At 45.5% G+C, this 17,829-nt stretch overlaps 1 protein-coding gene across 11 annotated transcripts in view; it reads right to left on the reverse strand.

The window, feature by feature from the left end:
• The window catches only part of LOC142589514 (sodium-independent sulfate anion transporter-like), a 562,847-nt gene that overhangs the window by 84,445 nt on the left and 460,573 nt on the right, over positions 1–17,829 (reverse strand). For all 11 annotated transcript variants that reach the window (XR_012829867.1, XR_012829865.1, XR_012829863.1 and 8 more), the window contains exon 11: positions 7,222–7,282. Coding sequence is in view for 3 of the 11 variants with exons in the window: in XM_075700919.1 (XP_075557034.1) it covers positions 7,222–7,282 (61 nt within the window). In the remaining 8 variants the exon portion in view is untranslated. The remainder of the gene's footprint in view (positions 1–7,221; positions 7,283–17,829) is intronic.

A 17,829-nucleotide genomic window follows, 5' to 3' on the forward strand; every position in this document is an offset into this window, starting at 1 on the left:
GTCTTTGGATGCTGCCTTTTCATCAGACTTTGACTCCGAGAGCAACGAAGATGCAAGCCAGCCCGGAACATCGGCAGCCGCAGCGTGGCAAGCCAAAGTGCAGTGCTTGCAGATAAATTCTTGTAGTGAAATATCTATTCAATAAAAACCATAATTAGTTAGGAGATAGTGTCTATTAGACAACAATACATTTTGTAGCTCTCAATAGTTTTGTTACATCTTTCTTTTTAGTAGATACAAGCATGTTTTTACAAACTTTGTTCAATTTTACCCCACAACCTTGATTCTGGCAATTTATATCTTTCTTTATGACAAAAATCTCATTAATAAAACTTTAATGCATGAAAAGTGCATTCACTCTGCTTTTTGTTTATGTATTACACAAAATATTGAATGGAGTCGTTCCTTCAGAAAACTAATTTGGCGTAACCTACAAGAAACACCTATTTTCCCCATGGTAGGGAAAGAGTTAACAGTGAAGCTGTACAGGGAAGTTCCGCAACACTTTTAGTGTGGCCGCCAGCAGAAGTGGCAGTGTGTGGCAGTGTAGTCAGAGTCAAGGAAGCCTTATAGGCCTTACAGACGCATTAGACAGAGTAGAGTTGGGGCAGTAGAACCAGCAAGGCATACAGGAACATGTATCGGATATACAGTTAAACCTCGGTATAACAAAGTCAGTGAAATCAGCAATTTGCTTCGTTACATCGAAATTTCGTTTTATTGATATTAGACCTTTTATGTAAATAAGTACAGTCGCTGATCGATTTTTCTTACACGGAAAGGGACTGCAGAATTTTCCTAATTATCAGGCCATTGAAGAAAGCAAATTTCAAGGAAAAAACAATTCATTTTGATAAATTTGGGAGTCGGCGATGAATGACACAGTTGCATGCCACATATGTCGACGATATCTTCTCGGCGGTACGAATTAAGCGACGCCAGCCACGCTTTCACGTGCACTCCGCCTCCGCGGCTGATAGCGACACCCATACTGGAACGGCACTATCAAAAAAAGTGCCCACAGTGGGAGCGAATGCTCCATATGCTAGTTGCTCCAATGGGACACCAAAGCTTGAGATTACGCAACCATCAATACTAAATGTGCGATAAGACAGCTTACATGGTGCTATGCCGTGTCGGCATGCCCACTCTTTGCATACGCTGCAGATTACCTCTAAAGCAGGGTGTGCGGCTGTGTATGTGCTCAGCCACCCTTACAGCCATGCGCAGCCATGGCCGAGATGCATGCCAGCTTATCCCCCGCTCCCTTGCGCGCGCTTGATCGCGTTGCCACAAGCTAGCTCCTCTCCACTTCTTTTCTTCTGCTTGCACAAGAAGGCGGAACTCGTGAAGCCACCATCTTTCTCCTCTCACGTTCACTTTTACTTGCACCTAAAGCACACAGTGCGTGGGGCGCGATGGGATCTTATCACACTTATACTTTACATGGAACATGATGTGGCTCCACTTCGGGAGTCGCTCTTGTTGTGCAGCGGCAATTTTATAGGTGCGTTCGCAAACAGACGCTTGTAATTCGATCATTTGACCATCTGCGTCTACGGAAGTTTCTATTTATTGTGCCGGCATTCCTTTGTGCAGCAGTGAAATTTCATTATATTGAAATGGCATACTAACACTTCGTTATACTGAGGCTCTAAATACATGGTGTTCTAAGGACAAAAGGCTATGAAAAGTTAAATACTTCGTTACATCGAGAATTTCGTTACATTGAAATTTGTTATATTGAGGTTCAACTGTAGTAGCGGAGAGTATATTAGTAGTACAGTCGAACCCGGCTATATTGAACTCGCAAAAAAATGCCTATCAGTTCGACATAGAGCATAATTCGATATAAGCCTGCTAAATAATTGGATGTCATAAAAGCACATACCATTTATAAAATCACTTTATTGATTAAATTAGCTTAGTTTCGCACGATATAGTCCTGCATTTCCTTCTGCTTAGGCAATTTCGCTGCCTGCGACGCACGCACTTTTCCACATAAGGAGTCGGAGCAGCTGAGGCCGCAACTTTCCGCATTCGCGCAGAAGCACCGGACTAGTGCGAGCGCACCAATCACTTCGGAGGATGTGGGCCAAGGACCGTCGTTGCTTTCCTCATTGTGCCCACTTTCACTTGTGCTCGGTACGATGTTGGCAATGTAGTCTTCGTTTTCGGGCTCTCCCGTGGTCGCGACACATCATTTGCGCTCACAAACTCATCCACCTTTGATTCGTCAACAGCTTCCGGAAATTCTGACAGTTCGCTCCAAACTTCGGCAACACTGGCAACGGCTTCGTCGCATTCATCAGAATTTACGGTCATCACCGAGCACGCGGAAGTCGGCACGGCTGAAGCAATTTCAGATTAACCACTCGTACACGGCCGTGCGTACGGGTTGGGCGCCACGGGCACCGGGTCGCGAGTTTGGACGCTTTAGCCCTAATCTCCCCCTTAGGGCTCATTCACACCGGCGACTGACAGTGGTCGCGCGACCAAGTTGGTCGCAAAGCGACCAGTCGCAAATGGTTGCAAACGGTCGCCTTTCTTGAAAAGCGACCATTTTGGGCCAGTCGCTCTCTGCGCGATTTTTCAGTCGCGCGACCGTGGTCGCAAAACTGATAAACCAATCAGCGGCGCACCGGAAGTGATCTTTCGTGTGTCTACATCCAGCCTCCTCTGGCGTCGCGTTCAAATTCCGCGTAGATTCCGAGAGTTCTCGCTGAGAACGATAATCTCCGGGATTGCGACTTGCGGGTCGCGCTCAGCCGGGCTTGCCGGTGTGAACATCAGTCGCCTTCGGTCGCTTTTTGATTGCGAGTTGCAAATGGTCGCGCGACCTTCTCAAGTCGCCGGTGTGAATGTGCCCTTATTCTTCAAGATCGTGCCGAGAGTGCTCCTCGGAATCTTGCGCTCTGCGGGGACATCAGACTTCTCACCGCGTTCGACACGATTTATGATTGCGAGCTTCACGACGAAAGGCAAGTTCTACCGCTTCATCACGGCAACACTGCGGGAGAAGGCCTACAAGGCGCACACAAAAACAGCGAGACAAGTCGCACTTTCGCCATCATGCACGACGAGGGCGCAAGAGCATCTGATTGGCTGTCTGAGCAAGCGCTGTGGGCGGGCCAGGATCATTTTTTTTGCAGGGGGGGGTGCCGACGGCTCGTCCGAGGCAGCGCGGTCGGGCGCGGTCACGGTAGGGAGAGCGGTTGGATGGAGCCGCGCAGCCGGTTTTTCTCCGCCGCCGCGAGGGAAAGCCAACTTCTGGGGGCACTTTCCGCCGCTTGACGTTCGATATATCGGGTGTCGCTGCTCTTTTTGTTCGATGTAAGCGTAACTTTTGCGATATATACTCATTGTAACTATATCGTGTCCAGAAAGTGTTCGATATATAGAATAATTCGATGTAAACGGGTTCGATATAGTCGGGTTCGACTGTACTAAGTTCAGATATGGTGAACCATTTGAAAAGACGCTCTCAAGTATGGATAATGGACTGCACGACATAGAGCTAAGTGCCTGCAAATTCTCAGGTAGACTTTGTTTATTTATTTATTTATTTCACATACTGTCAATCCCTCATGGGATTATAACAGGAAGGGCAAGTACATATGGTAGTATTTGCGAACAAGTGTATATATAGATTATATAATCATAAGTGTGTTATTGCAAAGGTTTTAGTTTCACTAAACAAAAGAATGAAGCAGTTCATCACAAATGCAATATTTGGGTACAATATACTATAACAAGGAAGAATCTGAGGAAACAAGAAACCAAACACGAAAAAAGAAAAAGAAACACCTGAAATCACCTGTGATATACAGTACCTAATGAACATGACAAACAGTATGCAGTCATGCGTATGATGCATCATACAAAAGGAACACTCATAGATTAAAGTGTTAGGCTATGAAGATCGGTAACAAACCTGACTATGTAAGTCAGAGCTGTAAGGCAAGAAGGTGTTCTTCCACTGAATTAGCAAATGTATCTAATGAGGAGCTGTTACTAATGGATTCACTCAGTTGATTCCATTCTCTTATCGCTAAAGGAAAGAATGAATTCTTAAAGCAATCGGTATGAAAAGAATGCTCATTGAGTGTTTGTGTGTTCTTATGCCGCGTTGGCCGTGTTTCATTTCTGGAGATGTATCTAGAGGTATCAATCTTAAGCTTGTTGTGTAACAGCTGGTACATAAGTTTAGAACGGGCTAGTACAGCTCGGTTTTGTACTGTTAGGATTCCGGCTTTGTTAAGTAGTTCGGTGGGCGAGTCTGTTAATTTATGTTTATTGTATATGTACCGTAGAGCTTTCCTTTGTACACCTTCTAGTTTTTTAATTAGTTGTTTAGTATGTGGAAACCAGATAACATTTGCGTACTCAAGGACTGACCTGACGAAAGTTTTGTAAGCAAGAAGTTTTGTATCGGGTGGTGCTAGTCGGAGGTGTCTTCCAAGAAAGAAAAGGCGTTTCATTGCAGTTGCTGTAACATTATTTATATGGGAGTTCCATCTGAAGTCATGTGTTAACGTTAATCCGAGGTACTTGTGTTCATGAACTCGTATTAGTGGCACGTCGTTAACGGTATACATAAAGCTCGAGTTATTTTTTTTTTTTCTGGTGATTGAAAGAACAGCAGATTTCTTAGTATTGATGGTCATCTGCCAATGGGCGCACCAGTTAGACACAGCTTTCAAGTCGTTGTTTAATGTTATATGGTCATCATATGAGTTAATATTTCGATAAAGGATGCAGTCGTCTGCAAATAGCCTAATGTTTCCTGTGATTTTTGCGGGTAGGTCATTAATAAAAATTAGAAATAAAAGGGGAGCCAGAACGCTTCCTTGGGGGACTCCCGATGTTACCCGGGCTGTCTGGGAAATCTGTCCATTCACTTCCACAAACTGGGTACGGTTAGTAAGATAGTCGCAAATCCAGTCAATTATGGGGCCTGTACCTAATGTAGCCTGAAGTTTCCTTATGAGCTTTTTGTGTGATACCCGATCAAATGCCTTCGAGAAATCGAGTAGGATGAGGTCTGTTTGTCTGTGTTGGTCGATATTAAATGATATGTCGTGGGTTAGTTCCAGTAGTTGAGTGACTGTAGAAAGGCCTCTGCGAAAGCCATGTTGATATGGTGATATGATACTCTCCTGGTCTAAGAAAACGGTTATGTGTTTTAGTATGATGTGTTCTAGAAGTTTGCACACGGTACTCGTAAGTGAAATCGGCCGAAAGTTGGACGGGTCGTCTTTGGAGCCTGACTTATGTATTGGGACAACTTTTGCGGATTTCCAGTCCTGTGGAAGAACAGATGATGATAATGATTTGTTAAATATTATACAAAGGTACTTCGTCATCCATTCTGCGTATCGTTTCAAGAAAGCGTTGGGTATTTTATCCGGGCCTGGCCCTTTTTTTGTGTCCAGGTTTAGGAGAAGGTTCAGTACTCCGGCCTCCGTGACGGTGAGGGGGCTTAGTGTGCTGTTAACGGTGATGTCAATTTGGGGTAGTTTCCCATCGTCAGATGTGAAGATAGAAGAAAAGTAGTTATTTAGTGAATTAGCGGTTTGTTTGCTAGTTTCGGGTGACACTTGGGGATCACTTGATGCCTTAGGATTAAGGTAGTTCCAGAATTTGCTCGGTGAATTTCTTAGAAATCCTTGAAGTGTGTTTGTGTAAAAGTTTGACTTCGCTGTCTTTATTTTAGATTTCATGTCTTGGATAGCCAGAGTAAGATTACTTCGAGATGAAGGTTTAGGTGCTATTTTCATTGATTTTTTCAGACGTTTGACTTTACGTTTGGCATGAATGATGTCACGTGAGATCCAGGGATTGTGCTTTCTCGTTTTTTTAACTTTAGAAGGTACATACTTAGAAATACAATGAAACATAATTTTTTTGAAACCATGCCACAACGTTTCGATGTTTGTAGTGGAACGTATTGAAAGTTCTTCAAAGGCGGTAAGTTCGTTAGATAAGTAGTCAATAATACTCGTATCGTCTGCTCTACTGAAGTCCGGGTAAGTGATGCGTGGTTGGGAAGAAAATGTATTCTGAGCAGGTACAACACATAGAGTAATCTTATGATCAGACATGCCATTAATGAGTTCAAGGCGCGTTTGCTTTAAAGGAAAATGATGGCTCAAAAAAATTAAATCAAGTGTGTTGGAAGTAGTTCCTTGAACACGTGTGGGCTCTGTTACGATTTGGCTAAGATTCAATGAAAGCATGAGTTCGAAAAGCATATCAGCACTTGGTGAGTGGTGTTCAAATGTTTGCCAGTTCACATCAGGCAAGTTAAAATCCCCTAGAAGTATTAGTCTGGCCCCCAAAACGTTATTTTGCGCATACAAACACAGTCTTTCCATCACTTCAATGGCACTCTTCAATGGCACTCTTCCGAAGGGTGTGACAACTCCCTCATGCAGCTTCGGTGTTGTTGATGCATGCGTTTCTTTTTCTGTTGATTTCAATTTTTAAGGCCAACTACAACAAAATTTTTGATTTATCTGTTTTATTATACGCAAATATACCCATGCTCTCTGGCAGGAGCGAGTAGCCAGTGCATGAGCGATCGGTGGCATCCATCTTTTATTCCTTCATGAACGGGGCAGCCAACAGCTATTCAGAAGAAAATTCAGTTTTGTTCGGCATATTAATGCATCTTTAATGTGTACATGTCACTTTGACGCGGTGAGTTTTTGCGGTTTTGTGACGTCGCGTGACAGGCAGGTGAAGTGGGTGCAGCCCGAAACCTTTTGATCAATAGCCAAGGGCTAATGGCGAAAATGCGTCGAATCAGAAATAACAATTTTTATTTTGTTCAGTCATATCATGCCTGATCAGTGTGTACACGTCATATCAGACGGTGAACTATCGCGGTTTTCGTGACGTCGCGTGACAGACAGGTGAAGTGGGGGTGGTCGAAAAAAGTTTTTGACCAACCACGGAGGGCTGATTGCAGAATTGGAATAGAAAAGTTTGGACTAGTGTTTACGTTATAGCGCCCCAGTCCTCTTCATTGCCCTGTTAAATGATGCCCGAAGAAAAAAGCAAATGATGCCCGAATAAAAAAAAAAAAAAAGTTCCCCGAGTGTAAGCTTTATTAATCTATGAGGTACTATTTAAGTGAGTTCCAAGATAAGTGTGACACTACAAACAGCAACACTACAGGCAAGCCACTGCAGATATTGTCTCTGCAAACACGCTTACCTGGAAAAGCTTCCTGTTCCGGGATATGCACTCACAAAGGACCCCATGAGGTTACATATACCTGGAAGGGCAAAAACAACTCTGTTATCAAGGCACTGAGCTCTCAAAGCCTATTTCCATGCACACTAATGTGAACTACGTCATCATGATCAGCCTATTTTAAAGACTACTGTGGGATGAAGGTTTCCCCTGTGATTTCCAATTACCCCTCATCTTGCACTAGCTGTTTTCAACTTGTGCCTGCAAATTTCCCAACTTCAACACACCACCTCATTCTTTGCTGTCCTCAACTGTGCTTCCCTTCCTTTGGTACCCATTCTATATTTAACTTCAATAGACCGCTGGTTATGTGCCTTACACATTACATGGCCTGCCCAAATCCAGCCCAAATCCATTTCTTTTTCTCTTAACAAACGAGAATATCGGCTACACCCGTTTGCTCTCTGATACACTTCGCTCTCTTCCTTTCTCTTGACGTTATACCTACTATTTTTCATTTCGTCACTTGTTGCACGGTCCTTAACATCAAGCTTCTTTGTTAACCTCCAAGTTTCTACCCAATATGTTAGTACCAGTAGAAAGCAATAATTATATATTTTTATTATGTTAGCTACATAAGTCACAAAATATTACAGCCAAAATTCGTTATAACGAAGACACATTCAATACAAAGATACATTCATTATAATTCAACATTTTTTATGATAGTACGCATCTAGAAGCGCTTGGCATTTTATATAACGGCCGAGTGGAGCGAGCGCGGGCACCAACAACAACCACCATCTTCTTCGTCTTCTGCTGGCGCCCATATTTGTCACTATGTACAATCACTCCCCAGCGAAAAAGGAGCCATCCTGGCTACCTATGGAACAGGGAGCAGTGGTGGGTTGTAGTGTGGCTTCAGTTGGTCAACATGAACAGTTTCGCGTCCGCGATGCCGTTGGTCCGCAGATGAATAGGCTCATGGCTGAATGGCTGAATAGGCTCAATGACGTAGTTTACCGGGGACGTCTGTTGTAGAATCCGGTAAGGGCCGTCATACTTTGAGCTCAACTTTGTACAAAGGCTGGGAGTAAAGGAGGGAACGTGGAGCCATACTAGAGTTCTAGGTGAGTACGATGGAAAGACCAAGCTTGCATCATGACCATGTTTCTGGCTGGACTGGTCTAGCGCGGTAAGTGAGCATGCAACCTGACGACATTCTTTGGCATAAGTGGCGTCTTCGGATAGAGTCACAGATTCGGAAGCGTCGGGGCGATACAAAAAAAATCTTGTCTATATAGGAGGAAGGTTTGCAGCCATAAAGAAGAAGGTAGAGAATCCCGTGGTAGACTGAGTGGTGCTATTGTAAGCATACATAATAAAGGGAAGGATGTGGCCCCAGTTAGTGTGGTCAGCGGAAACGTACATGGCGAGCATGTCGCCGAGAGTACGATTAAAGCGTTCAGTCATGCCATTGGTTTGTGGATGATAGCCGCTTGTAGTTCTGTGGACAATGTTGCATTCACAAAGGAGAGCTTCTACAGCTTCGGAGAGGAATGAACGACCACGGTCACTCAGTAGCTTGCAAGGCGCACTGTGTCAAAGAACGAGGTTACGAAGGATGAACAAGCCGACCTCACATGCTCGCCAGGAGTGCTGAAGTTTCAGCGTATTGTGTGAGGTGGCCCACGGCAACGATGACCCAGTGGTTGCCATCAGGGGTATATACGGTAGAGGGCCATACAAATCAATGCCAATACGGTCGAAAGGCTGGGAAGGACAAGGTAATGGTTGGAGCGGCCCTGTTATTTTGTGGGGTGGGCTCTTGCAGCATTGGCACTTGGAGCACGAGTGGACGTAATGCCGAACGAAGCAGTACATTCCTTGCCAGTAGTACTGAAACCGTAGGCGTGCATACATCTTTAGTACATCGCCATGGGCGCATTGCGGATCCGCATGAAAAGAGGCACAGATGTCGGAACATAGATGGCGAGGAATCACTAGCAACCATTTACGGCCATCAGGTAGGTAGTTGCGGTGATACAGGAGCCCTTTGCGGATTGCAAAGTGGCGAGCAGTGCGCCGAAGCGAGTGGTCGGTGGTGCATGGTGACGGCTGAGATTCTCTAGAAGAGAGGCTATCCAAGGATCCTAGCATTGCTCTGCTGGCATGCCGTCGAATGTAAGAGACGAAGAATCGTAGCTGGAGACAAACTGAGCACACGGGGAGTGGTAAGCGCGAAAGTGCGTCGGCATCCGAATGCTTACGGCCTGACCGGTAGACTGCACGGATGTCATAGTTCTGTAGACAAAGCGCCCAATGAGCCAGGCGACCAGATGGGTCTTTTAATGACGACAACCAGCATAGGGCGTGGTGATCAGTCCCGCCATAAAATGGACAGCCATATAAGTAAGGTCGAAATTTGGCGATTGCCCAAACAATTGCAAGACATTCTTGTTCAGTGACAGAATAGTTCGCTTCCACTTTGGTGAGAGTGTGGTTGGCGTAGGAGACGATGTACTCTTCAAAGCCAGACTTACACTGCGCAAAAATAACGTCGTGGCCTACTCCACTAGCGTCCGTGTGGATTTCTGTAGGAGCTTCAGGGTCAAAGTGGCGTAGAATAGGTGGGGATATCAGAAGGTGGCATAACATGGCAAACGCATCTTCGCAAGTGGTAGACCATGCCGAGATGCCTTGGCTGTTGGCAAGCGGCTGTGTTAAGCGGGCTGTTACGGATGCAAAATTACGCACGAATTGGCGAAAGTGGGAACACAGGCCTAAAAAGCCACGGAGTTCTTTCAGCTTAGACAGCCTGTGGAACTCAACGACGGCGTGAAGCTTTGCAGGGTCGGGAAGGACATCGTCCTTGCTGACAACATGGCCTAAGATGGTAAGCCGGCAGGCGGCAAAGTGGCACTTTTTCAAATTAAGCTGCAGTCCAGCATCTGAAAGGCAAGTCAGGACGCTTGCGAGGCGGGTCAGATGGGAGCCAAAGTCCTTCGAAAAGACTACAACGTCACCCAGGTAGCAAAGACACGTGTGCCCTTTAAGGCCTCTAAGAACGTTGTGCATGAGATGTTCGAAGGTGGCAGGTGCATTACACAGGCTGAACGGCATCACATTAAACTCATATAGACTGCCTGGGGTTACAAACGCAGCCTTGGGATGATCAGTTTCACTCATAGGGACCTGCCAGTACCCAGATTGAAGGTCTAAACAGGAAAAGAACTCTGCTCCTTGCAAGCAGTTGAGAGCGTCAACAATTCTGGGCAGCAGACAAACATCTTTTCATGTGATCTTGTTAAGGCACCTATAATCAAAGCAAAATCTGATGCTACCATCCTTTTTCTTCACCAGCACAACTGGGGAGGCCCAAGGGCTGTGTGAGGGCTGAATAATGCCACGATGAAGCATGTTGTTGACTTGTTCATCAATGACAGAGCGTTCAGCGTGAGAAACCCTGCATGGACGCTGACGAAGGGGTGCATGGGTGCCGGTGTCAATGTTGTGAATGATGGCGGATGTGCGGCCTAAAGAAGATAGCTTATTATCGAACGACATCCGAAAGCGGTCGAGGAGCTCCAAGAGTTGGGTATGCTGAGCAGGCGAGAGTTTGGGATCAATTGACGGAAGGAAGAATTCTGAGGATGAATCGGTGGTGGTAACAGGAGTAATGTTGTCGATGAGAAGATTTAAAGTGTCATCAAACAGTTCAGTAGAGCATACGGAATCAATATTGTGAAGTTGACCAATACATTCACCATGAAACAAAGTGGCTGGTGAAGAAAACAGATTTGTGACATAAATGGCGCTGCACAAGTTTTTGACTGGAGGAAGTGCAAAAGGGAGGAGGAAGATTTTGCGAGAGGTGAAGGCTTCGGAGGGAGCATAGTCACAAGAAAGTGGCACAAAAACAGAAGACAAAGGAGGTACGTCAGTGTCCGCGGCGACGACCAGTCGAGAAGAAGGTGACTTGTCAGATGAGGCGTCACACATCAGCAATAACTCAAGTTCGGCACGCGCACAGTCAACAACGGCATGGTTAGTAGCCAAGAAAGTCCCAACCAAAAATACCATCGTGTGAGCATGGTGAAAAAACGACAAATTTGACTACGTACAAAATGTCCCGAATGACAAAGCAAGCTGCGCATGCCACTGAAGGTTGAATGTGGTGCGCGGTTGCGGTACACAGGGAGATGTCGGAAAGCGGAATTGTTATCTTTTTTAACTTGTGGCACAGTTCTCCACTAAGAACAGACACAGCGGCTCCAGTATCGACGAGTGCTTACACAGAAACACCTTCGATATTCAGTTATTTCGTTCGCAGGTAGAAATCGAGGCCTTGAAGTTGTCGAAACGAGCACAGTTCTTGCCTCCAGAACTGTGATGGCTAGTTTTTAGCTTGAATGGGTCGGGGGCAACAGACCATAGGGGAAAGTGAATGGCGACGTGGTGAGGGCGACTGACGTGTCGTAGCTCCATCGAGTCAGTGAGCAGGTGTTCATCGTTGAGTGGGAGATCGGGTGCAGTGGCTCAGGATGTAAGTAGCCTTGATTTTCTGCACCAGCATTAGGACGGAAGTCATGACAACAGAAATGTGCGACATGGCCAGGTAGACAATAGAAGTAGCATATAAGCCAAGGATTAGGGGACGGCGAAAAGGTGGAGGTCTGGGTGAACAGGCGCACGCGCAGCGCAGAAGTCATTTGCAGATCGACCAGGTTCCGTGCCGAGTGGCATTGCTGCTGATTGCCTGCGTGCGACTTCAGCATAGGTCAGAGGAGTGGAAACAGGCGGATGCTGGTAGGTGGTTGGTATCACCTCAGAAATTTGTTCCTGTATGGCTTGCCGTAGCGTCAGAGCAAGCACCTGTGCGGACTCCAGGATGCAGGGAACAAGAAACAACTGTCGGGCCACTTCTTCTCGGACAAACTGCTGGATTTGCTGCATTAACATCGTGGTGTCAGTAGAAACGACGGCCACAGTTAATGCTGACATTTTGGCCATGTCAGAGCTCGGGAGGCGTGTAGAAATTCACTGTTTCCACAATTCGTCATAGCTCTGGCAGTACTGAATGACGTCTGTGACAGTTTGGGGATTTTTGGCAATGAACATCTGGAAGGCGTCGTCCTCGATCCCCTTCATGATATGTCTGATTTTATCTGCTTCAGACATAGCAGGATCGATACGACGGCAGAGGTTGGCAATATCCTCAATGTAGGACATGTAGTTCTTGCCGCATTGCTGGGCGCTACCGTGTAAGCGCTGTTCTGCACGGAGCTTGCGAACAGCGGGTTGGCCGAAGACTTCTGCGAAGCTAGTTTTTAAAGGAAAACCAGCTGGCAATATCAGCTTCGTGGTTGTGGAACCACAGCTGCGCCACGCCCACCAGGTAAAAGTTGACGTTGCTCAGTTTGTCGCCGTCATCCCACTTATTGTGGGCGCTAACCCGCTCATACAAACTGAGCCAGTCCTCGACGTCGTGCTCGTCGTTGCCGTTAAAGATGACTGGGTCTCGCTGTCTCAGTACTCCTGAGCAAGCGACTACCGGTGGTGCGGCAGCACCTTGCTGCGACACGTCGGTAGGCATTGCCAAGGCTGGGGCTGGGGCTGGGCTGGGGCTGGGGGTCCAGGTATGGAGTTCCAGGATGAAAAATGGAACCAGCACGCTCCACAAATTGATAGTACGCGTTTAGATGCGCTCAGCATTTTATATTAATGGAGAGAGAGACAGGCAACGGCCGAGGGGAGTGAGCTCAGGCACTAACAACAACCACCTTCTGCTTCGTCTTCTGCTGGCACGCGTATTTGTCACTACAGTTATACGATTATAGTACTGCATTTACCAAGTTACTTACTTTTTGTGGAAAAATTCACTAAAAGGTATAGGCACATTAGAATTGAGTAGAAGAACAAAATTGCAATAGTGACTATTTACTGTGGCATTAAAAATTGCTGTAAGGCATAAACCAATCCGGTCGACGCATAACTGGATGCTGTAGGACTGTGGTAGCTGTGGCTTGGATGACACTGAAGACGAGATGCTCTGGCCTGTTGATAATGATAAGGGGGCCTCAGTGATGCCCAGAGTCCACTGTGGCTCAGATACAATAAATTTCCTTTCTCAAATTGGAGGTACTTGTTTCCCAACTCAAGATATTTGTTAGACATTTTGGAGGTTGTCTACCAAGTTGACATTTCCAAATTCCCTGAGTTTTCCAGGTTTTCCCTGAGTGCCTTTGCAAAATTCCCTGAGTAATGCAGAACTATGTTTTATGTCAAGACGGGCTGGAACTATATCGCCTGATGCTGTCACTCTTTAGTAAGCATATGAAAAAATTTTTTTAAAAGAACTGACTCAATCGAATTTGAATACTAAGGAGTAGTGTTTATGTTATTCAAAAAAAGAGCAGAAGGGAGGGGTTAGTAAAATGCACAGCAAATAAAATGTCTTCGAAATAAATTGCAAATCGAGTCAGACATTCTCAAATACAAAAAGAAAGGAGATGCATACAGAAGCAAATATTTTCGAATATGAGATATTTCTATCAACTGATAGCAAGCTTAGTGGTATGACGCCCGAACTTTGTCACAATTGAGATTCTCTCTGAACAGCTCGTAAGTCAACCTCAACTGTCCTGACATACTCTTAGCCCACGCATGATGCCTCAGTGTTGTGTTTCCCTGCTTTAAAGAGTTTATTTTGGTTTGGATGAGGGACATCTGCATCTCGGCATCAGCCAACACTTTGTTTTTTGATCTCAAGCTCCTTCAAAGAGGTGGCGGCACGCTTCTTTTCCCATTAATTCCTCGGTGCATTGGTCCTTTCTGTTCTCCTCCTCCTTCCACCATGCGTTCGCTCCACGGACAATTTGAAGCATCCTCTTGGTCAGTTGTACAGTCAACGTGCCATTTTTGGTCTCCCTAGAGGCCGCAAAAACATCAGAAAAATCGGCCAGTTGGAAAAAATAAATGCATGCCATTTACTGCCATTAAGGGCTCAATCCGTCACAGGCACATTCGAAAATGCTCTGCAAACTTGTCGGTACACTTATTAGGCATATTGGTGCTCATACTGTGACAGGAAATACCGTGTGCATGCATGTATAATTAAGGGATACGCACTGTGTCCCGTGGCAATAGCCCTTTCTCACGCTTGTTATGCTTCATTGCAATATTTCTGCTTATGCTTCACCAAGTAACATTTCTGTACAGAGGCGAAGCTGACTTGCGGGCACCAGCATTTCGTAACGCACCGTGCTTTATAAGCTTCTAAGCCAATCACGAGTACCACAAGGGCAGAGTCCATGCCATTGCTGACAGCAGCGAATTCTTTCAGCAAAAAAACGCAGCACCCAGCGCCAAGAAGCTTCATAGCGAACGTCAAAGCAGCTAGGCCTAGCGTTTCCACAATGGTGGCTACGGCTGCCAGCGGATCTGCGTGCGACAGTGCCGGTTGAGGCGATGAGGTAATCAAAATGGCAGCGGTGATGGCTTTGATTATTGCCATTTCGGACCTGTGGTCACAGCAAAATGTCCAGAAAATCGGACGGTGAAGAGTTCTTGCATCCGGAATTTCAGATGTTCTAATACATTGACTCTATGGGCTACGTAGTGGTGCCACGAAGCCGTCCAAATTATTGGGAATCCGGAAAGTCGGTCGTTGACTGTGCACTGACAGCTCCTGCCGCCGCCGACGGGGCGTCAAAGACTATTCATTACGATTCCTGCCTGTTACTCAAGCCAGCATTACCGCGACTTTTGACCCTTTCAATAAAATTAGTTAATTTTTCCTGATAGAGGCACAAATTCCCTGAGTTTCCCTGAGTTTTTCCAGACTACTCAAAATCGCTGAGAATTCCTGGTTTTCCAGGTTTTCCCAGTGGGTAGACACCCTGCATTGATATTTGTGAGAACTACTTTAGATGTAGTTCATTGCATTGATGTTGGTTTTATTGAGATTTGGCTGTGTTAGCATAGTGCAAGCACATATAACTTATGGTTTCAAACATTTATTTTTTAAAACACATATAGCAACATCAATGTACCTCTTTGCTACTTGGAAAATAAACTACAAGAAACAGAGAACAAATTGGTTCCTTCAGTTGGTACCCTAAATTCAAGCAATAGTCTTCATGCAACCTATAATTTAACACAAAATGCTGTTGCTGTCATTTTTAAGAATACAGTCAACGACCGATTTTCCGAACACCTGATTTTTCGGATGACTTCATGGCACCGCTACAGTGCCCTATAGAGTCAGTGCATAAGAACATCAGAAATTGTGGATGCATAAACCCTTCGCCATCCGATTTTCCGGACTTTCTGCCATGACCGCATGTCCGAAACGGCATTGATCGAAGCCGTTGACCGCTGCCATTTTGATTATCTGGCCACCTCAAACAGGCGCTCTCGCATGCAGATTTGTTGCAGCCATAGCCACCACCATAGAGTTTCTCACAATGTACTGAACAGAACTCTGGCGCTGCAGTCGTTGACCCACCAATGGAATGATGGGAAGTACATGCATTTGTCTGATCTTCGTGCTTGTGGATTCAGACGTTCTTGTGGCTTTGTTTATTACGCTTTATATGCCTTCATTGTTGTACATTTCAGAGAAATCTACACTCTTTGAAGTGAAGAAGGCGCTGCAAACATGTACGATCGCTAATAATTGCTACGATTGAGCTTGTCGAGGTGGCCAAATCAAAACGTGCCAAGCATCTCAAGGCACTGGCATGCCCGTGATAAATTCAAAAGGGCATTTCACATTGCTTGTCAATGCATGCATCCGTGGTGTAATGGTTTCAACATCAGGCTTCTGTGCTAGAGGTCCTGTGTTCGAATCCTGCTGTCGGACAATTTTAATAATGTTTATTTGTTTATTATACAGTGCACTGGTGAAGATGACAAGTTTACAAAGTCACGAAGCCATTTGAAGCCAGAAGGATGAAGTTTAGGCAAATCCATGTATCCCATAACTCCCATGCTGGGTCAACGGCTTCCATTGCAGCTCCCTCAGGCACTAGCACTAGAGTTCCCTCTAGCAATTATTGTATAAAACCCTATGGCCACCACCGTGGCAACACTAGGCCCAGCTACCTCGACACTCGCTAGCAAACTTATTGCTGTTCCGTGCTGTGCTTTTAATTAAACCAATTTGCCGCTTTTAGCAATGGCGCTGACTCCGCCCTTGTAATCCTCGCCAATAGCTTCGAGGCTTAGAAAGCATGATGCGTTGCATAATGCCGGTTCCTGAAAGACAGCTTTGCCTCAACACAACAGTGTTATGAAGCATACGCAAAGCATTGAGGAGAAGTATATCAAAAGTGGAATGAGGCAATCCGCCTTTTTCATGTTCCTGTGCTGCCCTCTATCGCACGCCGCTGGAGATGACTTAGAAGGGTGCCGGGGCCTTCGCTGGTTGATTTGTGTACCTGTGCCATATTGAGTCTGCATAGGTTGTGCATTTCGTGGATCTCAATTTATTATTAATGGCCTCCTCGGGGCAGCATGTCATTTCTGGAAGTCATGTAGCACTCACCAACCACTGGGTGAGCAGGCCTGAGTGTGCTGTTCTGCTAACAGCGCGGCTGATAAAGGCACGCTATGTTCCGTCTGCCGACATGGCTGCCTCAGAGTTTGTGGTCGCTGATGTCGGCTCTTGCACCTAGCTTTATGTATTCCTTTTACACATTCTTTAGACATTTTCCATATTCAAGACGTCTTCGAGCGCAGCCTTCCGCGGTGTCGGATTTGCCAAAGTAGTGCATTTATTTACATTGATATCTACAGCCACAGATCATTGTTAGTTTAGAATATTGTAGAAACAGTGCATTGCTGATGTGAAATAATGTGAAAACTTAGCAAAACTTGCATATCTGCGCACATGAGCCGCATTGTTCAACCCTGGGACGAGTCAATTTGAGCAGCTGATCCACTTGAACAACAGTAACTATGATCCAGACCCATATATTACATTCATTATAAAATATAAGAATGCCAAATAAACGGACACACACAAGAGAAGAGAACGGGACAGGGCACACTGTCCCATTCTCTTCTCTTGTGTGTGTCCGTTTATTTGGCATATCTATATTTCATAATGAACAACTACCAACTAGCCCAACAAGTGCTTTTAAGCCATATATTACGGGCTGTTATTACTGTTTCTTGCTTTTCTTTAACTTCATCATACTTACAGTTTGTGCGTTCCATAAAGTATTTAGAGAAACTATGCTTGGCATAAGCACTCATTCATACGCCATGTAGTTCTCTCACGAAAATGCGGATTAAAATTCAATTGTCGGCTTTTAAGTGCCAAAACCACTTTCTGATTATGAGGCACACCGTAGTGGGGGACTCTGGAAATTTGTACCACCTGGGGTTCTTCAATGTGCACCTAAATCTAAGTACACGGCTCTTTCTGTATTTTGCCCCCATCGAAATGCGGCCGCCATGGCCAGGATTCAATCCCATGACCTCGTGCTTAGCAGCCCGACATCACAGCCACTAAGCCAATACAGCCACTAAGCAACCACGCATGTAAAACATTCTGGCAGTGGTGCGACTGAAAATGCAGATGCCATCGATGACACCGTTGGTAACCGAGTGAGGCGGTTG

This window comes from Dermacentor variabilis, chromosome 8, assembly GCF_050947875.1.
Source record: "Dermacentor variabilis isolate Ectoservices chromosome 8, ASM5094787v1, whole genome shotgun sequence".
NCBI classification, from domain to species: domain Eukaryota; kingdom Metazoa; phylum Arthropoda; class Arachnida; order Ixodida; family Ixodidae; genus Dermacentor; species Dermacentor variabilis.